The 20,080-nt window shown below is 39.4% G+C and overlaps 3 protein-coding genes across 5 annotated transcripts in view; 1 reads left to right on the top strand and 2 right to left on the bottom strand.

Moving 5' to 3' along the window:
- The window catches only part of LOC137426532 (polypeptide N-acetylgalactosaminyltransferase 10), a 77,251-nt gene extending 65,994 nt beyond the window's left edge, over positions 1–11,257 (top strand). For both annotated transcript variants that reach the window (XM_078775299.1, XM_078775302.1), the window contains 2 exons: positions 5,902–6,039; positions 9,578–11,257. In XM_078775299.1, the coding sequence (XP_078631425.1) occupies positions 5,902–6,039; positions 9,578–9,700 (261 nt within the window). In that variant the 3' untranslated portion in view covers positions 9,701–11,257. The remainder of the gene's footprint in view (positions 1–5,901; positions 6,040–9,577) is intronic.
- The window catches only part of TIMM10B (translocase of inner mitochondrial membrane 10B), a 512,565-nt gene that overhangs the window by 141,418 nt on the left and 351,067 nt on the right, over positions 1–20,080 (bottom strand). The gene's annotated exons all lie outside the window — the stretch shown is intronic.
- RRM1 (ribonucleotide reductase catalytic subunit M1) overlaps positions 11,321–20,080 on the bottom strand; it is a 400,603-nt gene continuing 391,843 nt past the window's right edge. For both annotated transcript variants that reach the window (XM_078775295.1, XM_078775291.1), the window contains exons 19-20: positions 17,992–18,180; positions 11,321–11,978 (exon numbers count right to left, since the gene is read on the bottom strand). In XM_078775295.1, the coding sequence (XP_078631421.1) occupies positions 11,826–11,978; positions 17,992–18,180 (342 nt within the window). In that variant the 3' untranslated portion in view covers positions 11,321–11,825. The remainder of the gene's footprint in view (positions 11,979–17,991; positions 18,181–20,080) is intronic.

The following is a 20,080-nucleotide window of genomic DNA, read 5'->3' on the forward strand; positions in this document are numbered from 1 at the left end:
TTCGTCCTTGCATAGAATACGGCTGTTACATCTGGGGAGGTTCTAGCTCCACATACCTACGTAACAAAGTCGAGTCTAAAGCAATCCGGCTTTTCAACTCTCCCAATCTGACCTCAAAACTCAACTTGCTTGAATTACGCCGTAATGTTGGTTCTCTTTCCTTTTTGGAACTAGATGGTATTCATAGAATACTTACCCTGTGCAGTCAACTTGGTGCGAGCCAACTCTCCTGTTTTTCTCTTTGATCCAATATGGCTGCCAGACCACGTGAGCGGTGACATCATAAATTTATATTCTCTAATATAATTGTTGCGTAGATCACGCTCAAGAAATTTCAAACTCATCAGACTAAGCCTTGTCCCTGTCAAATTATAACATCATAATTAAGGCACCAATTCCATCATCATCAACACCACTTATTCCCCATGCGGAGTTCTTTACAATGAGCCAAGTTTCAATTTTTTCCATGGAGCGGTTTTGGAGATATAGACGTCCAACGTTTTTCTCCAAGATGGCGCCTGTACCACGTGACCTATGACGTCATAATTATCATAAAAATATTTTACAGGTGAAGGCGCTCCTATGGTGAAAATTTGTGTCAATCGGACTAACAATTGCAGAGAGATAGAATTTTAAAAATGCAGACACGCACGTACGCAACTGAATGCCTAACCCTGCGCAGGGTAGAGATATTACTTCGGTTTCTACTACTGAGAACTGTTTGCTTGTATACTTCTGCCATTAGCTACGCCACAAAATACTCGGACAGTCACTAACGTCACGTGATTATTGTGTGGCCATTGTTAACTCAAAGGGGGGGGGGGGGGGGGGGGCTGTTATGATGTTTGTTTCTTTACCTTCATCACGAAGCTCTATAATGATTTACCTTCTCAAACTTTCCTATCAGTTATAATCTGTCTCTTTTCAAAAGGCAGGTTTTCCAGCTCTTCAAAAACTCTTAAATTATTTTTCCTTCTCTTCACTTCTTCAGTTCTTTTTTGTTTCATTTAAAGCCTTGCCTCGATGAAGACTAAACAGTCGGTGATTGGAGCCTTTAATATCAGGGATCAGTTGTACGACCGTTATTATTCATAATTTATAATAATGACGATGATTTGGACAGTGGCTTTAAGATTAGGCTATCCAAATACTTAGGTAAGGTAAGGTAAATACAGCATCTTGTGCCCAGTCTTATTCCTAATCTTCATCAATGATCCTTCTGATTCCCTGGAAAATCCTACCCACCTCTTTGCTGATGATTCCACTGTTTGCTGCATCATCCGTCATCCTTCAGATATGCAAGCAGCAGCCTCTTCCCTCTCAGCAGACCTTGATAGAATTAAGAGTCCAACACTTTGAATATACCTTTCAACCACGCCAATAGCACACACTCACCCAATCCCTCTGAAAGGCCCATCTGGCAAGCCCTCCCATCTACTTTCTTAACAACCCTCAATCCTCTTAACAGCACATCCTTCAGGAAACAGAGTTTGTATCATGGGATGCAATTAGTCAATAAAGATGGTTTCATAGTCATTAGTAGTTGCTCTGCCATGTACTGTAATAATCGGGCTTAAATATTTCCATGTGATTACTGCCCAAATCATTACAGCGCCTCCTCTATGCCTGACCTTTGGTTGGCAGCCAGGGTTGTCGGCATCCTTGGGGGCTGTCTCCAAACCTGGACTCTACCATTTGTTGGAAATAGGGTGAAAGAGGATTCATCTGAACATAATACATTTCTCCACTGCTCCAAAATCCAGTCCTTGTGTTCCATGCAGCAGTTTTTGTGGGATAACGCATTTTAGTAAACCAGGATTTTCATATGGCAGCTCTGCCATTAAACGATTTTGTGCAACTCACGACAAGCTTTTTTAAAATAGAAATTGGTCAGATTAAGCTTTTTTGATAGAAATTGGTCAGATTAAGCTTTTTTGATAGAAATTGGTCAGATTAAGCTTTTTTGATAGAAATTGGTCAGATTAAGCTTTTTTGATAGAAATTGGTCAGATTAAGCTTTTTTGATAGAAATTGGTCAGATTAAGCTTTTTTGATAGAAATTGGTCAAATTCAGCTTTTTTGATAGAAATTGGTCAGATTGAGCTTTTTAAAATAGAAATTGGTCAGATTCAACTTTTAAAAAATAGAAATTGGTCAGCTTCAGCTTTTTTGATAGCCTAATCAGATTGGTCAGATTCAGCTTTTAAAAATAGAAATTGGTCAGATTCAGCTTTCTTAATAGAAATTGGTCAGCTTCAGCTTTTTTGATAGAAATTGGTCAGATTCAGCTTTTTAAAATAGAAATTGGTCAGATTCAGCTTTCTTAATATAAATTGGTCAGCTTCAGCTTTTTTGATATAAATTGGTCAGATTCAGCTTTTTAAATAGAAATTGGTCAGATTCAGCTTTTTTGATATAAATTGGTCAGATTCAGCTTTTAAAATAGAAATTGGTCAGATTCAGCTTTCTTAATAGAAATTGGTCAGCTTCAGCTTTTTAAATAGAAATTGGTCAGATTCAGCTTTCTTAATAGAAATTGGTCAGATTCAGCTTTAAAAAAATAGAAATTGGTCAGATTTAGCTTTTAAAATAGAAATTGGTCAGATTCAGCTTTCTTAATAGAAATTGGTCAGCTTCAGCTTTTTTGATATAAATTGGTCAGATTCAGCTTTTTAAATAGAAATTGGTCAGATTCAGCTTTTTTGATATAAATTGGTCAGATTCAGCTTTTAAAATAGAAATTGGTCAGATTCAGCTTTGTTAATAGAAATTGGTCAGATTTAGCTTTTTAAATAGAAATTGGTCAGATTCAGCTTTTTAAATAGAAATTGGTCAGATTCAGCTTTTTAAATAGAAATTGGTCAGATTCAGCTTTTAAAATAGAAATTGGTCAGATTCAGCTTTGTTAATAGAAATTGGTCAGATTCAGCTTTGTTAATAGAAATTGGTCAGATTCAGCTTTGTTAATAGAAATTGGTCAGATTCAGCTTTGTTAATAGAAATTGGTCAGATTCAGCTTTGTTAATAGAAATTGGTCAGATTCAGCTTTGTTAATAGAAATTGGTCAGATTCAGCTTTTAAAATAGAAATTGGTCAGATTCAGCTTTTAAAATAGAAATTGGTCAGATTCAGCTTTTTAAATAGAAATTGGTCAGATTCAGCTTTGTTAATAGAAATTGGTCAGATTCAGCTTTGTTAATAGAAATTGGTTAGCTTCAGCTTTTAAAATAGAAATTGGTCAGATTCAGCTTTTAAAATAGAAATTGGTCAGATTCAGCTTTGTTAAGAGAAATTGGTCAGATTCAGCTTTTTAAAAATAGAAATTGGTCAGATTCAGCTTTTTAAATAGAAATTGGTCAGATTCAGCTTTGTTAATAGAAATTGGTCAGATTCAGCTTTTTAAAAATAGAAATTGGTCAGATTCAGCTTTTTAAATCGAAATTGGTCAGATTCAGCTTTGTTAATAGAAATTGGTCAGATTCAGCTTTTTAAAAATAGAAATTGGTCAGATTCAGCTTTTTAAATCGAAATTGGTCAGATTCAGCTTTGTTAATAGAAATTGGTCAGATTCAGCTTTTTAAAAATAGAAATTGGTCAGATTCAGCTTTGTTAATAGAAATTGGTCAGATTCAGCTTTGTTAATAGAAATTGGTCAGATTCAGCTTTGTTAATAGAAATTGGTTAGCTTCAGCTTTTAAAATAGAAATTGGTCAGATTCAGCTTTTAAAATAGAAATTGGTCAGATTCAGCTTTGTTAATAGAAATTGGTCAGATTCAGCTTTTTAAAAATAGAAATTGGTCAGATTCAGCTTTTTAAATCGAAATTGGTCAGATTCAGCTTTGTTAATAGAAATTGGTCAGATTCAGCTTTTTAAAAATAGAAATTGGTCAGATTCAGCTTTGTTAATAGAAATTGGTCAGATTCAGCTTTGTTAATAGAAATTGGTCAGATTCAGCTTTGTTAATAGAAATTGGTTAGCTTCAGCTTTTAAAATAGAAATTGGTCAGATTCAGCTTTTAAAATAGAAATTGGTCAGATTCAGCTTTGTTAAGAGAAATTGGTCAGATTCAGCTTTTTAAAAATAGAAATTGGTCAGATTCAGCTTTTTAAATAGAAATTGGTCAGATTCAGCTTTGTTAATAGAAATTGGTCAGATTCAGCTTTTTAAAAATAGAAATTGGTCAGATTCAGCTTTTTAAATCGAAATTGGTCAGATTCAGCTTTGTTAATAGAAATTGGTCAGATTCAGCTTTTTAAAAATAGAAATTGGTCAGATTCAGCTTTTTAAATAGAAATTGGTCAGATTCAGCTTTGTTAATAGAAATTGGTCAGATTCAGCTTTTTAAAAATAGAAATTGGTCAGATTCAGCTTTTTAAATAGAAATTGGTCAGATTCAGCTTTGTTAATAGAAATTGGTCAGATTCAGCTTTTTAAAAATAGAAATTGGTCAGATTTAGCTTTTTTGATCGAAATTGGCCAGGTTTGGTGTGCATTAAGATGTGCAGCCACTTTTGCAGCTGTTCTCTTTGGACATTTTAATCAATTCTTGCCAACACGTCTATCTTGCTTATCCCAACAACTGTGAGACTTACATGGAGCGGTTTTTACCCTTCGCTCACGAAGCGAAAAGTAGGGTTAAGCATTCAGTTGCATACGTACGTGTTTACGTGTGGCTTGTGTACCTGTCTGAAATTTTAAAATTCATTTTCTTGGCAACCGTTGGTCCGATTGACACAAATTTTCACCATAGGAGTTTCACTGTGTCTCTCCCTCTGTGTGTCTCTCTCTGCCCTTTTGTTCTGTTCAGGCCTGATGAGCTCTTCCACAAACCTAGACTCTGTATACAAAAAAAAATAAAAATGCGGCATCGTCTTAGTCTCCATTGTGCCATCCTCCTCACTTCAGTCTTTCAAATGCGCTACCCAATACCCATCAATACATCATGCGCTCCCCGTGCACATCCACAATCTCTTCAACAACACACACCGATTCCTTCCCATTCTGTTCCGCCCCTGGCCATTGCTATTCGCTGTTGTGTTTTCCTTGTGTGTGTCAATCTCCCCTCACACCTTCTGGTATAATTTGTGAACCTGCTGCCCTTTGTCATTTAGCTCCTCCATGAACCTCTACCCCCTTGTATTTAAAATAAATAAAATAGAGATCATGTGGTTGCATATTGGTGAAGAATTTGTTTGTTTTTTTTCCTCACATCAAATTCACTCACACTCACACACACACACACACACACACACACACACACACACACACACACACACACACACACACACACACACACACACACACACACACACACACACACACACACACACACACACACACACACACACACACACACACACACACACACACACACACACACACACACACACACACACACACACACACACACACACACACGTTATCAGAAGCATTTTTTTTTTTTGCCAAAGTGTTAATAATTGCAGATGATACTGACCTGGTAGTCAGTGTGGTATTCGATTGTAGAAACAAACTCCCAATGATTACTTCATAGAGGGGTCAAATTTGAGGGTCAAACGTTTCCACCATATTTGTGTATGTAATAAATAGACGGCTTCCGACATTCTCCATAAACCTTTTGCTTATTATGTTACTCATACGACTAAGACGGCCACACGTTTGCCTGTTGCCACTCATACCCTTCTTGATAACCTTCAAAATTGAGTCAGACAAAACAAGTCTCAAACAATCTACTCATCGATTATATCAGTAATATTATTGCTTACATTAACATGAAATAAAAGGCATTCGATTATTCAAATGACAATGAAAAAAATGCAAATATTTATTTATTTTAAATATTCCACTTGCAATAGTGGGGAATTAAAAGGATCCAAAACACCCTCCCTCCCCACCCCAGCAAAATATCACTCTGAGTTGGCGAGGTGAGCTTCGCGGGTCTCTTGGGGGCTGCCTCGATGCCACTCACCCAGGTGCACGGGTCAAGACGCTGACCTGCCACGGCGAGAGGGGAAACCAGCTGTGGAGATACAAACAGGTAACATGAAATAGTTCATGGGGATGGGACGCAGGAGTCGGGTTTGGTAGGATAGGTATTCAATCCTCATTACAGAGCAGTTACAAAATGATCTTGTCACCTATGCTTTACCTCTATCTTCCACCCCTAATTTACTTTGCTCCTTGGTTTTAAAAACCAAAAAAAGAAAAACCCTGAACCTCCTGAAAGTTAAAATGCACCAACTAGAGCAGCACTTGGTAGAGCACAAACCTCCGCCAAGCTGAACAGTTTACGTTTTGTATCCACTGATAGGCCGGATCTGGATTCGGACATGAACCAAAATCTAATCGCTTGTTCTCGTCACTTAACCAACTCATCCACCAAGTTTTGCCATAAGTCGTCCACAACTTTTTGAAATATCATGTTATATAGTGTTTTTGGCCCAATCTCTTGATGGTGAAAAATCACTTTAAAAAAATTCTCAGATCCGAATCCAGATCTTCACCAAAATCTAATCATTTCGACCTTGTCACATACACAACCTCTCTGCCGAATTTCGTCCGAATCCGTCCACAACATTTGAGATATCCTGTTCACAAATAGACAAGGGCGAAAACATAACCTCCATCCACCTTTGGGTGGCAGAGGTAATAACTTCTCCATACCAGAGAGTTGATAGAACACATTACCCCACGCCATCTTGAGAAACAAGGAGGTGGGCGGGGTCTATGAGCGGAAAATTTGATTTGTCATAATGACGTTTAATGCCATAACATTTTGTCCAAGTACTGCTAAACGGAAGGGGGTTGAAAGTGCCAATAAGGCAATTTGTGTTCCACAGCGCTCAAGTATACAATTCAATTGAAATAAAATTACGATTTTAAAGGTTGTATAAAATTTAACATGTTACATGAGTGCTCCATGCCTGTTTTGTATGAAATCCTTCAAAACAGTAAGTTTTTTGTTTGGAATGATTTTCAATTTTCTGACTGCCAGACAGGCAGGTAGAGTAAATAATCTCACTTAATTATCAAAGGTCACCTGGAGATCAAAGTTCTAAAATTGCCATTTTTCATCTGATTGACTTGAAAATTGAATTGGGAAACCAACTATTTTGAGGTCAAAAGGTCAACTCAAGGTCAAACTTCCAAAATCATCTATTTTCCTCTGAAAAATCGTCAATTTTCATTCGATCGACCGAAAAGACCGACTGGACAACCCTCCCATCCACTTTCTGAATAATCCTCTCCAAGAAGTTCTGTCACTCAAGCTTTTGGGTCTCACTATCTGCCATGATCTTTCCTGGGAAAACCACATTTCAAATCTGGCCTCCAAAGCCAGTCGCTGACTAGGCATCCTCCGTCGTGCGAAGTCCTTCCTTGGTACACCTGAGCTCCTCACCACATACAAAGCTTTCATCCGCAGCTCTATGGAATACTGCTCTCCCCTCTGGTCTGGTGCTCCTGCCTCACACCTAGCTCGTCTTCACGCTGTTGAAACCAAAGCGTTCAGAATCATTGGAATCTCCCGCGATGAAGCTAACTCCAAGGGCCTCTCACTCACTCACCCCAGGCAGGTTGGTGGTCTTTCCGTCTTCTACAGACTCCTCTCTGGCCTTGCCCCCCCAGCTCTCTCTGGGCTCTGTCCCGCAAATATTCCTACAGGTCGCACGAGATCTGCCTGCAACCCTCTTATGGTTAAACTGCCAAAATCAAGACTCTCTGTTCACCTTCACTCCTTCATTCCTCTTTTCTCCCACCTCTGGAACAAACTCCCTCACTCTCTTCAATCCCACTCCACCCTCCAGGTCTTTAAAACAGCTGTTCACCACCATCTCTTATCTTCCCCCATCCAAAACCTTGATCTTTTCTACCCCCGCTAATTTCACCCAAAATCCTACACTTTTTTTTTTTTGAAATACCGGTACCAACTTCTGTCCTGGAAGTCCTTGGTCCCCTTGTGTTTTATACCTCTCCCCCCTCCTCTCTCTCCCCCCCCTCCCCACGCCTCCTCCCCCCAAGCCCTCTCCCTCCCACACTTCTCCCTGCTCTCAAATGTTGTGTTTGTGTGCTTCCCCTTCTCTCCCCATCTTGTCTTCCGCTCCCTCTTTTTATATATTTTGTTTGTCTGGTTGATTTGTTTGTGAAATAAATATTAGCTCTTTCACGAGCCTCGATTCAGTATACAAAAAAAAGAAAAAAAAAAGAAAAGTTAAACAACATTTGCATAGTGCCTCACTGAATTGGGAAACCAACTATTTTAAGGTAAAAGTTCAACTCAAGGTCAAACTTCAAAAAATCATCTATTTTCATCTGAAAAATCGTCAATTTTCATTCGATCGACCTGGAAGTTAAACATTTGCATAGTGCCTCACTGAATTGAGAAACCAACTAGTTTAAGGTCAAAGTTCAACTCAAGGTCAAACTTCAAAAAATCATCTATTTTCATCTGAAAAATCGTCAATTTTCATTCGATCGACTTGAAAGTTAAACAACATTTGCATAGTGCCTCACTGAATTGGGAAACCAACTATTTTAAGGTCAAAGTTCAACACGAGGTCAAACTTCAAAAAATCATCTATTTTCATCTGAAAAATCGTCAATTTTCATCTGAAAATCACTCTTCATCCTATTAACTTGGAAATTAAACAGCAATAACATACATAGTGCCTCACTGAATTGGGAAACCAACTATTTTAAGGTCAAAGTTCAACTCGAGGTCAAACTTCAAAAAATCATAAATTTTCATCTGAAAATCACTCTTCATCCTATTAACTTGGAAATTAAACAGCAATAACATACAAAGTGCATCACTGAATTGGGAAACCAACTATTTTTGAGGTCAAAGGTCAACTCAAGGTCAAACTTCTAATATTAATTTTCATCTGAAAAATCATCAATTTTAATTTGATTGACCCGAGATGTGATCAAGATCGTCAATTATAATCTTAATGAATTGGACAATTTTATGCATCCATGGCAACCTTTTATTTTGGGGAGGGATGGATTTTGCAAGTATAATTTTCCCTTTGGTATTCAAAATATAACATTCAATTAAAATCAAGTTGTTCCTCGATCATAAAATGACGTCTGCAGACAGAAAGACAGACAGACAGAAGTGAACCAATTGCTTTACCCTGCTTTTTGCTTCGTGTGCATGGGGTAATGAATACTTAAAAGCTGTATATGTAGTCTCCTGTTAATATAATAAATAACTGAATTGGCAGTCAGTCATCTTTTGAGGTTGTAGTCCAGACCTCTGCTGATTTGGGGGAACCCCACTGGGAGCCTCCTGATCCAAAATCTAAAAATCTAAAACCAACCGATGCTGCGGTTCATTGAATAGAAGGGTTGTATCTGGTTTCAGAGCAATTAGTTGGTAAATAAGGGACTATGGATCTAAAGTTTCAGGTGGTACCCTTTGGTGCAGTTAATCAAATAAACTTTTGCTTTAAGTGAGCCAATTAAACCACTATTTAGTTAAATCAGTTGATAAATCTCAAATCTGTTGATTCTGTTGATTATGCTTTGTCCCAACTATACAAACTAAATTAAGACTCAGTGTCTCGTTCCTCTAGGAAAAGCAGCAAGTCTATCACCCAGCTTCAAACTCATGCCTCGTTGCTGAAGGTGATGGACAAACACAGCTGTTGGTGCAGATGTGCGATTTGGATTCGACGAGCCAACAGTGGGTGTTGTGAACCATTCTCGGTGAGGACAAGAAGGTTTGAAGCTCAAAGTTAACCCCTACCCAGAAAAGAAAAAAAAACATTGGTTCTTTTTTTCACCGGCATGTCAAAGACTGTATGTAAAAGGTCCACACTTTGGTAGATGGATTACATTTTTTGTATTTGGGTTTTGAAGGCTGGATTAGTTTCCACAGCCAAAGAGGTAGAAATACATGATTCTCTGGCTGTATATGGTTAATGCATGGTGTGTTATAGGGCAGCACAAGTTATACAGTGCCACACCATGCAATTTCAGCATAACTCAAGTTTAGTCTTGTCTATGGAAATTGAGAACATGTGTGGAAATATCATTCCTATATACCTTCAAATCTTCCCAACATCATTTCCTTATTTTACGTTAATCATCCGGTGCCCTTCCCTTCACCTTCTTCGCAACTCACCATTTTCTCGTCCCCTACCCTAATCTTTGCCACTCACCATTTTCTCGTCCCCTACCCTAATCTTTGCCACTCACCATTTTCTCGTGACATTGCCAATCTCTCAATGTATCCTTTGCCTCAACTTCTCAGTTAGGGCATTAACAGTTGTTTCAAGCTGTGAAGACAAATGTAAATAAAGTTGTATCAAACTGTTTAATTAAGAACACTAAGAGAGGATAAGTAAAAATAATAAACAAAAAAATTGAAGACATTTTAGGGGGGGAAAGAAAGAAGAGTAAAAGGTAGTTGTCCATTGTAGATTTAGCTTTCATCAATGGGGGTTATAGTTGTTGTTATTATTATTTTTAACCTGGTAGCCAGTTTGCTTTTCTCATGCTAGGCCCCAATGCAAAATTCAGACATGGACAAAACAAGAAATCTCAACAACTGCTTGCATTCAACAAGGAAAAACACTTCTGAAGCAATGTGAGAATGATCAGAGTTTAAACTTCCTCGTTCCTTGAGGATTTCTTCCTGCAGCAAACAGCATATTTCAGATGTTTTTCTGTTTCTTGAGGATTTCATTACCAAACAAGCTGCTCTGTGGGCTTTGTAAATAGGTCACAGGGTTGGGAGGAGGGGGAGTGGAGAGGAAACAATGTCAGTGCAACTGCGGTTTTATTTCCTTGCGCTTCGGGCAGAAATCGGATGCACTTGAAGTTGCAACCATTTGATAGAATGATATGACGGTGAGTTTTTTTTATTCGATACTCGGTCTAAAAACGGAGCATTTTGTCTTGAATTTGGACAAAACCAAACCCATAACTTCCAATTCAGAATCGGGATCTTATCCAGTTCCTGTTTGCAAAAAGGCAACGTTCAGTCAAACACGTCAAGAAATCCATGTGTAAACATGTTTGCATGTCATATGTTCAGAGCGAGTATAGTTTTGTGCATAGTTAGAGATTATAAAATAGAACTTACTTTCTGCATTCTACAAGAGCTTACATTTGTATAAATTATCTGATCAATACAGCAAATCACTTAATGTTAAACACCATTTTGAAAATGCTTCATGAGAAATCTGATGGATTGCCCTTTAAGAGCTGCAAGAAAATGCAAAATAAAACTTACCCCTCAGTCTGTGCAATTATGGCTTTGTTTTTATTCTCAGACTTGGTGACCTTCTGCTTTTAACCATTAAAAAGTCATGTTCTTGCTCAAACTTCTTTTTATTTCACTGCAACTTTCAATGCAACTCGTACTAACAAGGAAACAGGAAATATCAATTGTGAAACAAAATGGAGTTTAATGAATGGACAATCAAGCTTAAAAAATAAAGCCATGGAATGAAATGCAATAATAGAAAAATAACTAAATGTAAAGGACTGATATGAACATCACGCTTTTGTAACAATCTGAAACCTTTCATCCTTCCCAAAAGTTTGGCTGTGTTTGTCAGATTCATGCTTTTCAGTTGCAATATCAATAAAAACCAAAGGTCAGACTTTTGAGAAAGTTCATTCAATTGCTTTTTGGCAACTGTTCGAGTCAGGTGACCTCTCAACGAAATTAGCTCAAGAAAACAGTTGAAGACGAGCTCGCCTGAGCAAACGCCAAGTCAGCTGGAAACCGATTAGTGAGCCCTTACAAAACCAAAAGCAAACCACGAGGAAGCCAAGCAAGTAGCTTCCACTGCCAATAACAGCACATTATTCTTAAGCACTGCAACTAGCACAGGCCTCTTTGTTCTCCAGAGAGCAGACCATGTCCACGCGCTGCTTCTCCTGCAACTGTTCTTTCTGAAGAGTGAACTTGATAGGGTTTGCTGCTGGTTTTGTACGAAGATAGTACATGCCGGTCTTCAGGCCCTGCAGACGAGGTTAGACAATTAGAGGCAAAAGGGAAAACCGCCATTGATGCTCAAGATCACATCTGAGATTGTTTTATGTCACATGTACATACGAAGCAACTGTGTTTTTACAATGCAGAAACAAAATGACAACAACAATAAATAAACAAAAAAACATGACAATTCTGGTTTAGGACAAATTGTCTCTGTAAAGTATATGAGGAATGTTCATCTGAACAAGAGCTCACTGTATGAACTGTGGTATATAATATGCGAGTCTAAGGAGGCAGTAATAAAGTAGAACTTCTTTTTTCTAGAATGGTTGCGACCAAAGGTGTTCTGGATAAACAATGCTTCCAGTTAATGGACGCCATTAATTAAAAATAAAAAAACAAATATTTTATGGATGCTTTTGTGTTGTACCCTAATAGTACAGCAGATAGGTGAAATATTTGGGAGAATTGTGACTGATGATACAAGCACAAGAGTTGGCACACAGTTAGAGTTTGCCCTTCGGAAGACATTTGGCCGTAGGGCCATCGCAGATTTGTCCTGTGACAATAATGGCGGCCATTGTTCAAAAAAGGACAAATCTGCGATGGCCCTATAGCCAAATATCTTTCTTAGGACATACTCTGACTGTGTGCCAAATGCCATGCTTGTATCATCAAAGGCACAATTCCTGCACCTATCTGCCATACTATAACCCAAACCCCTATAGCTAACTAAGCCTAACCTACCACCCCTCACCTCATTCTCTGTGTATTTGGACTCACTCTATGGTGCCAATGGCAGGTGCCATGCTGGACGTGGAACAAACGAGTGAAACGCAGTTGAATCTGTTTGTATATTTATGGTTGTGAACATTACATAAAAAGGAGATTTTCACATATCTCACATAACTGAGAATGATATGCATGCTGATTATATAATCCCGCTTTGGGAGTTGACCTCGGGCACTCTCCTGCCCCCCATACTCTGTGTATTTGGACTCGCCCTATGCATCCATTGAGAACGCCATGCATCACACTTTCAAAATGATGACCCTTATGGGATGCAGATGAATTATGCGTTATCTGGGGTAGCCGAAGTTGAACAACAGGAGATGAGGCAGTTGAATAAAATGTTGCAAATGTTTATGGTGCAAGAGATTAATCACCGACAGCAAGATTAATAAATTTTGGCTCCATATATTTTGCATTTGGTGTACTGTGTTTAGGCCTTAGCTGAGTTTGTTCATTGATAGGGGTTTTCACTGAAGCCCTTTGCTGACGCACCTCTCACCTATAAAAACTCACCTGCCATGTACTGGGGTGGTTTATGGGAGTCACCCAAGCACATGGTGCAAAACCAGACCATTCACTACTCCTCATGTTTTCTGTGCAATTCCTTATTTGGCCGATATTGGACTCGTTAACGCTATAATGGTGCTCACTCTCACCGGAGCAAGCATATCCAAAATCTCCACTTTCTATGTCTGTTTTAACCTGTTTTCATTATTTTGGCCATCCAGAAGAAGACGAAGACGTCTGAATACAAACGGACATGGCCGGGATTTGCATTTTCAGATGCTTTCTAGTTTGTGATTGGAATGATGAATGATGCTGTTTGGAATGAAAATATAGAGATATTGAATTTAAAACAGAATGAGGAAATGACGTCAGGGTTTCATTCATGACATTCATGGATTCCCCATTTGCAGTTTCGCCATTGACTGGATATATCAACATTCAGACTGGATACGTTTTTTGTGGAAGTCCTTCATGAACCTGTTGTCAATGCCTGACGTTCGACTGAAGGCGACACAGGAATGTTGAATGTATTGGTTAATCGTTTGCCATTTGCCTTTTCTTTACCCAAGTCATTCACGAACCGGCTGTCCATGCCTGGTCAATTTTTTTTATTACTTACATTATTTGCTCACTGATAGGCCTATCTCCACCCAGGTCATACTATCATCTTCAACTAAAGTATCAAACAAGCCCGGCTACGCTGTTCTTAGTCTATCGGTCTTGTTTTTCAACATTTCCGGTAATATACTGCCCTATCAAACAGCATTTACGATTATACACCCCCTTTTAAAGCATCACAAAGCAGGTCACTCTACTTCCAACACAGGTGAGAAAAGCATATGAACAAAAAAGCAGCTTATATTTTAATGATGTATTCGCATGATTTTTAAAGGGTGAAAGTGAATTGTTATTTATTTTCCCTGAAAACCTGTCAGTTAAAACACAATACTATCTATTTATTACATCATACTAAAATATGCCATTTGGTGTCTGTCTGATGATTTTTTGACCCCAATACATTCCGTCGTTACTTATCAATCTCAACCAAACTTAACAGGAGGACAAAGGGTTACACAATGAAGGTTGTAGCGCATTCATTCCCCCCCCCCCCCCCAGGGGGTTTCTCCCCTGAGCGGGTTTCCCCCGCCAATTGTCGTCAATGGGGTTGCCTGTTGAGGTGTATATCAATGTTAAATTAGCGTTATCGCGGCGTTTTTCCAAAGAAGAATATTTATCGTGGCGTTTTTCCAAAGACGCTTTTAATAACAAAATTCATGATAATCGCATATTATTAATGTTATTACAAAACAATATTAATACTAATAATGTCCCACTTCCCCAAGGCGTTTTTCCTGCAGTGATGCCGTGTATAAATAGCTTATAGTTATAATGGCATTTCCGTGGGAGCAACAGCTTCCACAGGAAGTAAAAATATTATAAATCACAAACACGTATGATTAGCTTTTTAAACAGTCACTACTGCTCTTTATCTATCTATAATTCCAGTAATCTCTGTACGTTTGTACGTTTGTCTGTTTGTCTGTGACCGCTGTTTCTCGACAACTACCGGTCCGATATACTTGAAACTTGCCAGGTATATTGCTGGGGACCCGAGGATGTGCCTTTTCAAGGTTTGAAATTAATCGGACAAGTACTTACCGAGCTATGGCGATTTAGCCGTTCGCCGTTCGCTTTGGCGTTGCGAATGGACCAAACCATTCATGTAAATAGAGGGGGGGGGGGGGGGTTCTGTGGTCGTTCGCTTTGGCTTTGCGAATGGACCAAACCATTCATGTAAATAGAGGGGGGGGTTCTGTGGTCGTTACTGCCACGTGGTTTCAAAGTTTTTTTTTGTTGTTGTTGTTTGCACGCATGTTTTTTTGCACCCACGTACGGGCACGCCCTAGGATGTTTACACACACACACCCCTACACAAATTTTTTTTTTTTTTTTTTTTTGGCAAGGAACGGGCACCCACGTACGGGCACGTCCTAGCTTATATATAGTACGGGCATGCCCTAGTAACACTAAATGAAGAAATTTGGAGGAATCCTGACATCCGTGAAGTAAGGTTTACTTACAGAACTGAGCGAAGATCTACGGTACTCTATATGCCCCACAATGTTGGGTTAATAACATGGCCCTTTCTGCCGCTTTCGTGGCACTTTTCATAGCGAACTTTTGAAACTCGCTCCTGCTGTTTAATACGAAACTGAAACGGACGAAGCCCGGGTTGTGCTCATTTACCAAGCAGCTAGCTAGCGCTTGCCAAGCCAGCCGTTCTTTAAGGGTTTTGAATGGAGTGCTTGCTCAAATGCTTAAACCACTTGGCGATCTCTCCACAAGAACCTTGGTAAATGAACACACACCAAATGTTCTTGAGACCCGACCATGTCTGTAATCTATATACCCCAAATAGGAATGACCCTTCCTACCGCTCCTGTAGTGAGTGGGTGTACTCGCAAGTAAAAATGGCAGAATTTCCCTCTTCCCCTCTGCACTGTATTCTCCATCCGTGAGTGGGGGCGGAGGGTTGGGGGGGGACATGGTGCTTCACAAAGGGGAGGATGCAGGTGACCTCAAAATTCTTCTCATGTGCATACTTAAAATAAGATTCTCATTGCGATTCCCGTCAGAAAAGCGACAGGTCTTATATTTCAGTTTATCTATAATTCAAGGTAGTATGTCCATAGTGGATATGGTAAGGTGTATAAAAATAAATAAATTGAGGTTTCTAGGTAGCGGGGATGGTAATAATTCAACATTGAATAAATAATTCCATGTTGTGTGTTGGTCGTGAAGATGGTAAAGTGGATAAAAACTAATAGATAATTAAAGGTAGTACATAGGTAGTGGTGAGGGTAAAGTGTATATAAATAATTAATCCAAGGTGGTACGTTGGCAGTGGATGGTAGCGTTAAAAATAAATAATTAAATAATTCGTGGGATTGGTAAAAGGTATAAAAAATAAACAAATAATTCAAGGTGGTTTGTCAATTGAAGAATGGTAAAAGATACTATAGAGTGTGATAAGATACTATAGAGAAACAAATAATTAAAGGTGGTATGTTGGTATAAGTGACAAGTGAACATGGTAAAGTGTACATCAGTAAAAAAAAAAAGGAAAAGAGGGGGCGGGAAGGGTGAAGAGGACACTGAAACTAGCAAGTAAAAAGGTTCGGATAGGGAAGGTTAATAGTGGTTATAAAGATCATGTGTCAGAATTGGGATGACAAGAAATAGGGGTGCACTGCTTCCCTGAAGCATTTTTTTTTTTTTGTATACAAGATCGAGGCTCGTGAAAGAGCTAGCATTAATCACACAAAAAGTCAAACCAACACATAAAACATATAATAAGGGGAGCGGTAGACAAGATGGGGAGAGGGGAATGAAAGAGTGAAGGTGAGCAGAGAGCCTAGATTTTGGCAGTTTAACCTTAAGAGGGTTGCTGGCAGATCTTGTGCGACCTGTAGGAATATTTGGGGGACAGAGCACAGGGAGAGCTGGGGGAGCAAGGCCGGAGAGGAGTTGGTAGAAGACAGAAAGACCACCAACCTGCCTGCGGTGAGTGAGTGAGTGAAAGGCCCTTGGAGTTAGCTTCATCGCGGGAGATTCCAATCATTCTGAAAGCTTTGGTTTGACTGATGCTTTGGTTTGCAAAGCTTTGACTGAAAGAGTTCGACAGAACAGCCTCTGGAAGGTGGTTTGATAGATGGGAGAAGTGAAGACGAAAGGAGTTAAGGTGTGCAGTCAGCCTGGATTTTGGAAGTTTAACCAGGAAGTGGTTACAGGAAGAACACGTACATCCTGGAGTTTCTGGGGAGGGCCAGAGGACTGAGAGAGCAGAGGGAGGGAGCAATGTTGGAGAATAGACGGTATAAAACAGAGAGGCAGACCACTGACCTGCTAGATGGAAACTGACCTGCTATGCCTGCAATGTGAAAGCAACAGATCATGTGTTTGGCCTCATTACAGGAGATTCCATTTTTGAGAGTTTTATATGCCACATAATCCAGGAAAGACAGATGTGATGCTGAGACACCATTTTTCATTCACCTTTTCCAAGATTAAATATTATGGGGGAGAAAAAGTGATTTCATGCATTAAGAAGAGTAAATAGCGATGCTGAGAAAGGTGAGAATGGCACAAAAAAAAAAAAAAAAAAAAAAAAATATAAGCTTGTGTGTACAACTGTGTGTTACGCACACTAAAATTCCTATGAGAAAAGTGATGGCTGTACTTTCTACACGATATGCACGGTCAAGTAAGCAACGACTGCATCCCTTGGAGGTGACCTTGCACGCTTGCTCATATGCGACTGATTGTCTATTAAAGTAAAAGCGATGAAAAGTGTGATATCTGCAGTCTGGACAAAGAAAGCAGGCAAGTGACCAATGATGAAATCTCAGATATGTATTTTTTGTTATTATTACTACAACTACCATCATCACACCACCGCCACCACTTTAATGGTTTTCTGCTCATTCTTCCATGGTTGTCAGGCAGTTTTTCTTCCTTTTCACATGGATGATTACGATCCGATTTGTGATGCATGCATTGTGTTAGGAGTGGGGTGGGTGCATTGCAGGCTGGATGGGCAGAATTGCCTTTTCCTTGCCTATATTTCCTTGCATAGCTTGAGTAATTTAAAGGGAAGGATACAATTACAGGAACATAAGAAGTGAAACAACAATGATAAAATACTGCTAAAAAATAGTAATAATAAAAGGAGGCACTGACCTGTTTCCATCCATAGAAATGCATGCTGGAGAGTTTCCCATAGTTTGGCTCTGCCACATGGATGTTCAGGGACTGGCTTTGGTCAATGAATGCCCCCCTGTCTGCTGCCATACTGATGATTGTCCGCTGGGAGATCTCCCACACTGTCTTGTACAGATTTTTCAAATCATCCGGTACATCTTGCAATTCCTAGGGAGTCAGGAAGATACGGCACATTTCTATCAATATCCACTTTACCCTTCTCCACATGCAGTCCCAAATGAGGTCTCTGTTGTTCCCAAGCAGGAATAGTATCTCCACAAGCTGAGCAAACCTTCCAATACAGAGAATAAGATGTCTCTTTATATACACTACCGGTCAAAAGTTTTAGAACACCTCAATTTTTCCAGTTTTTATTGAAATTTACGCAGTTTAATGTCTCATTGTACTCTGAAATTAAGCAAAGAACAAATAAACAATTAGAGATAAAAAAGAAATCAGAATCATTTTGTTTAACAAAATTTAATTTAAATTTTTGACTCAGCAAAGTAGCCACCTTTTGCAGATATAATCGCCGAACACACTCGTGGCATTCTTTCTGCAATGAAAATCAAATATTGTTCGGGAAGTTCTTCCCAACACTGTTGCAGAAGCTCCCACAAATGTGTTGCACTTGTAGGTTGCTTTGCTTTCACCCTTCTCTCCAGTTCATCCCAAACCAGCTCGATGGGGTTTAAGTCTGGAGACTGTGCTGGCCATTCCATGATTTGAAGCCTACCGTCTTGTTCTTTTCCTCGAAGGTAGTTTTGACATAGCCTGGAGGTGTGTTTAGGGTCATTATCTTGCTGTAGGATGAACCCCTGACCAACTAGGCGTATGCCAGAGGGTATTGCATGGCGCTGCGAAATGCTGTGGTAGCCCTTTTGGTTCAGGGTGCAAGTCACTCTGTGCAAGTCGCCGACTCTGGATCCAGCAAAAGAGCCCCAGACCATCACGCTTCCTCCTCCATGTTTGACAGTTGGTGTCACACACTGAGGAACTATCCTTTCGCCGACTCGACGGCAAACAAAAACCCTGCATGATGAACTAAAGATTTCAAATTTTGATTCATCGGTCCATAAGACTTTCTTCCAGTCTTCATTAGTCCACTGGCGGTGCTTCATGGCCCAGGCAAGCCTCTTTTTCTTATTTTGCCTTCTTAGCAATGGCTTTCTTACTGCCACTCGACCTGTCAAACCTGCAGCTCGAAGTCTTCTCTTTACAGTTGAAACTGAGACTTGCTTACTTCGACCAGTGTTAAGCTGTGCTTGAAGCTGTTATCCTCTGAGCCACCTATCATGCAAGCTGTTGACTCTCAGAAACTTGTCTTCTGATTCTGTTGTGGCTTTGGGTCTGCCAGACCTCTTCCTGTCAGAGTTTCCTCCAGTTTCCAATATACTACTTCCTGCAGTGCAATATTGTCCAAATAATGCTTCAGAGGGTGTAATAACAGTCTGTTCCAATACTGCTTTTATACAGACAGGGGGTTTGTAATCAAGTAATCAGCACAGGTTGGGACACCTGTAGGAATTGTTTGCATCAACTTTCATGGCTTAATTTACTTACATTGCTGCAGAACAGCTGTAAGTTGTTAACCCATTACTTGTTCCCCGAAGAAGGCTTTTTTTAAACAATATAACTGTGCAATTTACATTATTTTCCCGTTTTTGCTAACCTAAACTTATTTTTTGAACTTCGAGCAGTTTACTGCTGACGTTTGTACCATTTCAGGTTATTCACTGGACATTAAACTGGAAAAATTGAGGTGTTCTAAAACTTTTGACCGGTAGTGTATGTCTCCCAGTACTTCTGTTAACAATAATGGCTCACTCAATGTCTGGCACATGGTCACCAGTGAGTTTCCGGAAATACAATTTTCAGAGGCAATCATTGAACCTTGATAAGAAACACAACCCCTCCCCCTCCTTTAAGGTTGATGAAAATTGACATTCAACCGAGACCACCCATCTGCAAATGGCAAGTTAAAAACATGTGGTGCCTTTAAGGTGAATTGTAACAGACAAACCCCGCAGAATTATTGAGGGAGTGTGCTTGGGAACGGAAAGGGAAC

The sequence above is a fragment of the Myxine glutinosa genome, chromosome 1, assembly GCF_964187855.1.
Source record: "Myxine glutinosa chromosome 1, kmMyxGlut1.1, whole genome shotgun sequence".
Classification (NCBI taxonomy): Eukaryota; Metazoa; Chordata; class Myxini; order Myxiniformes; family Myxinidae; genus Myxine; species Myxine glutinosa.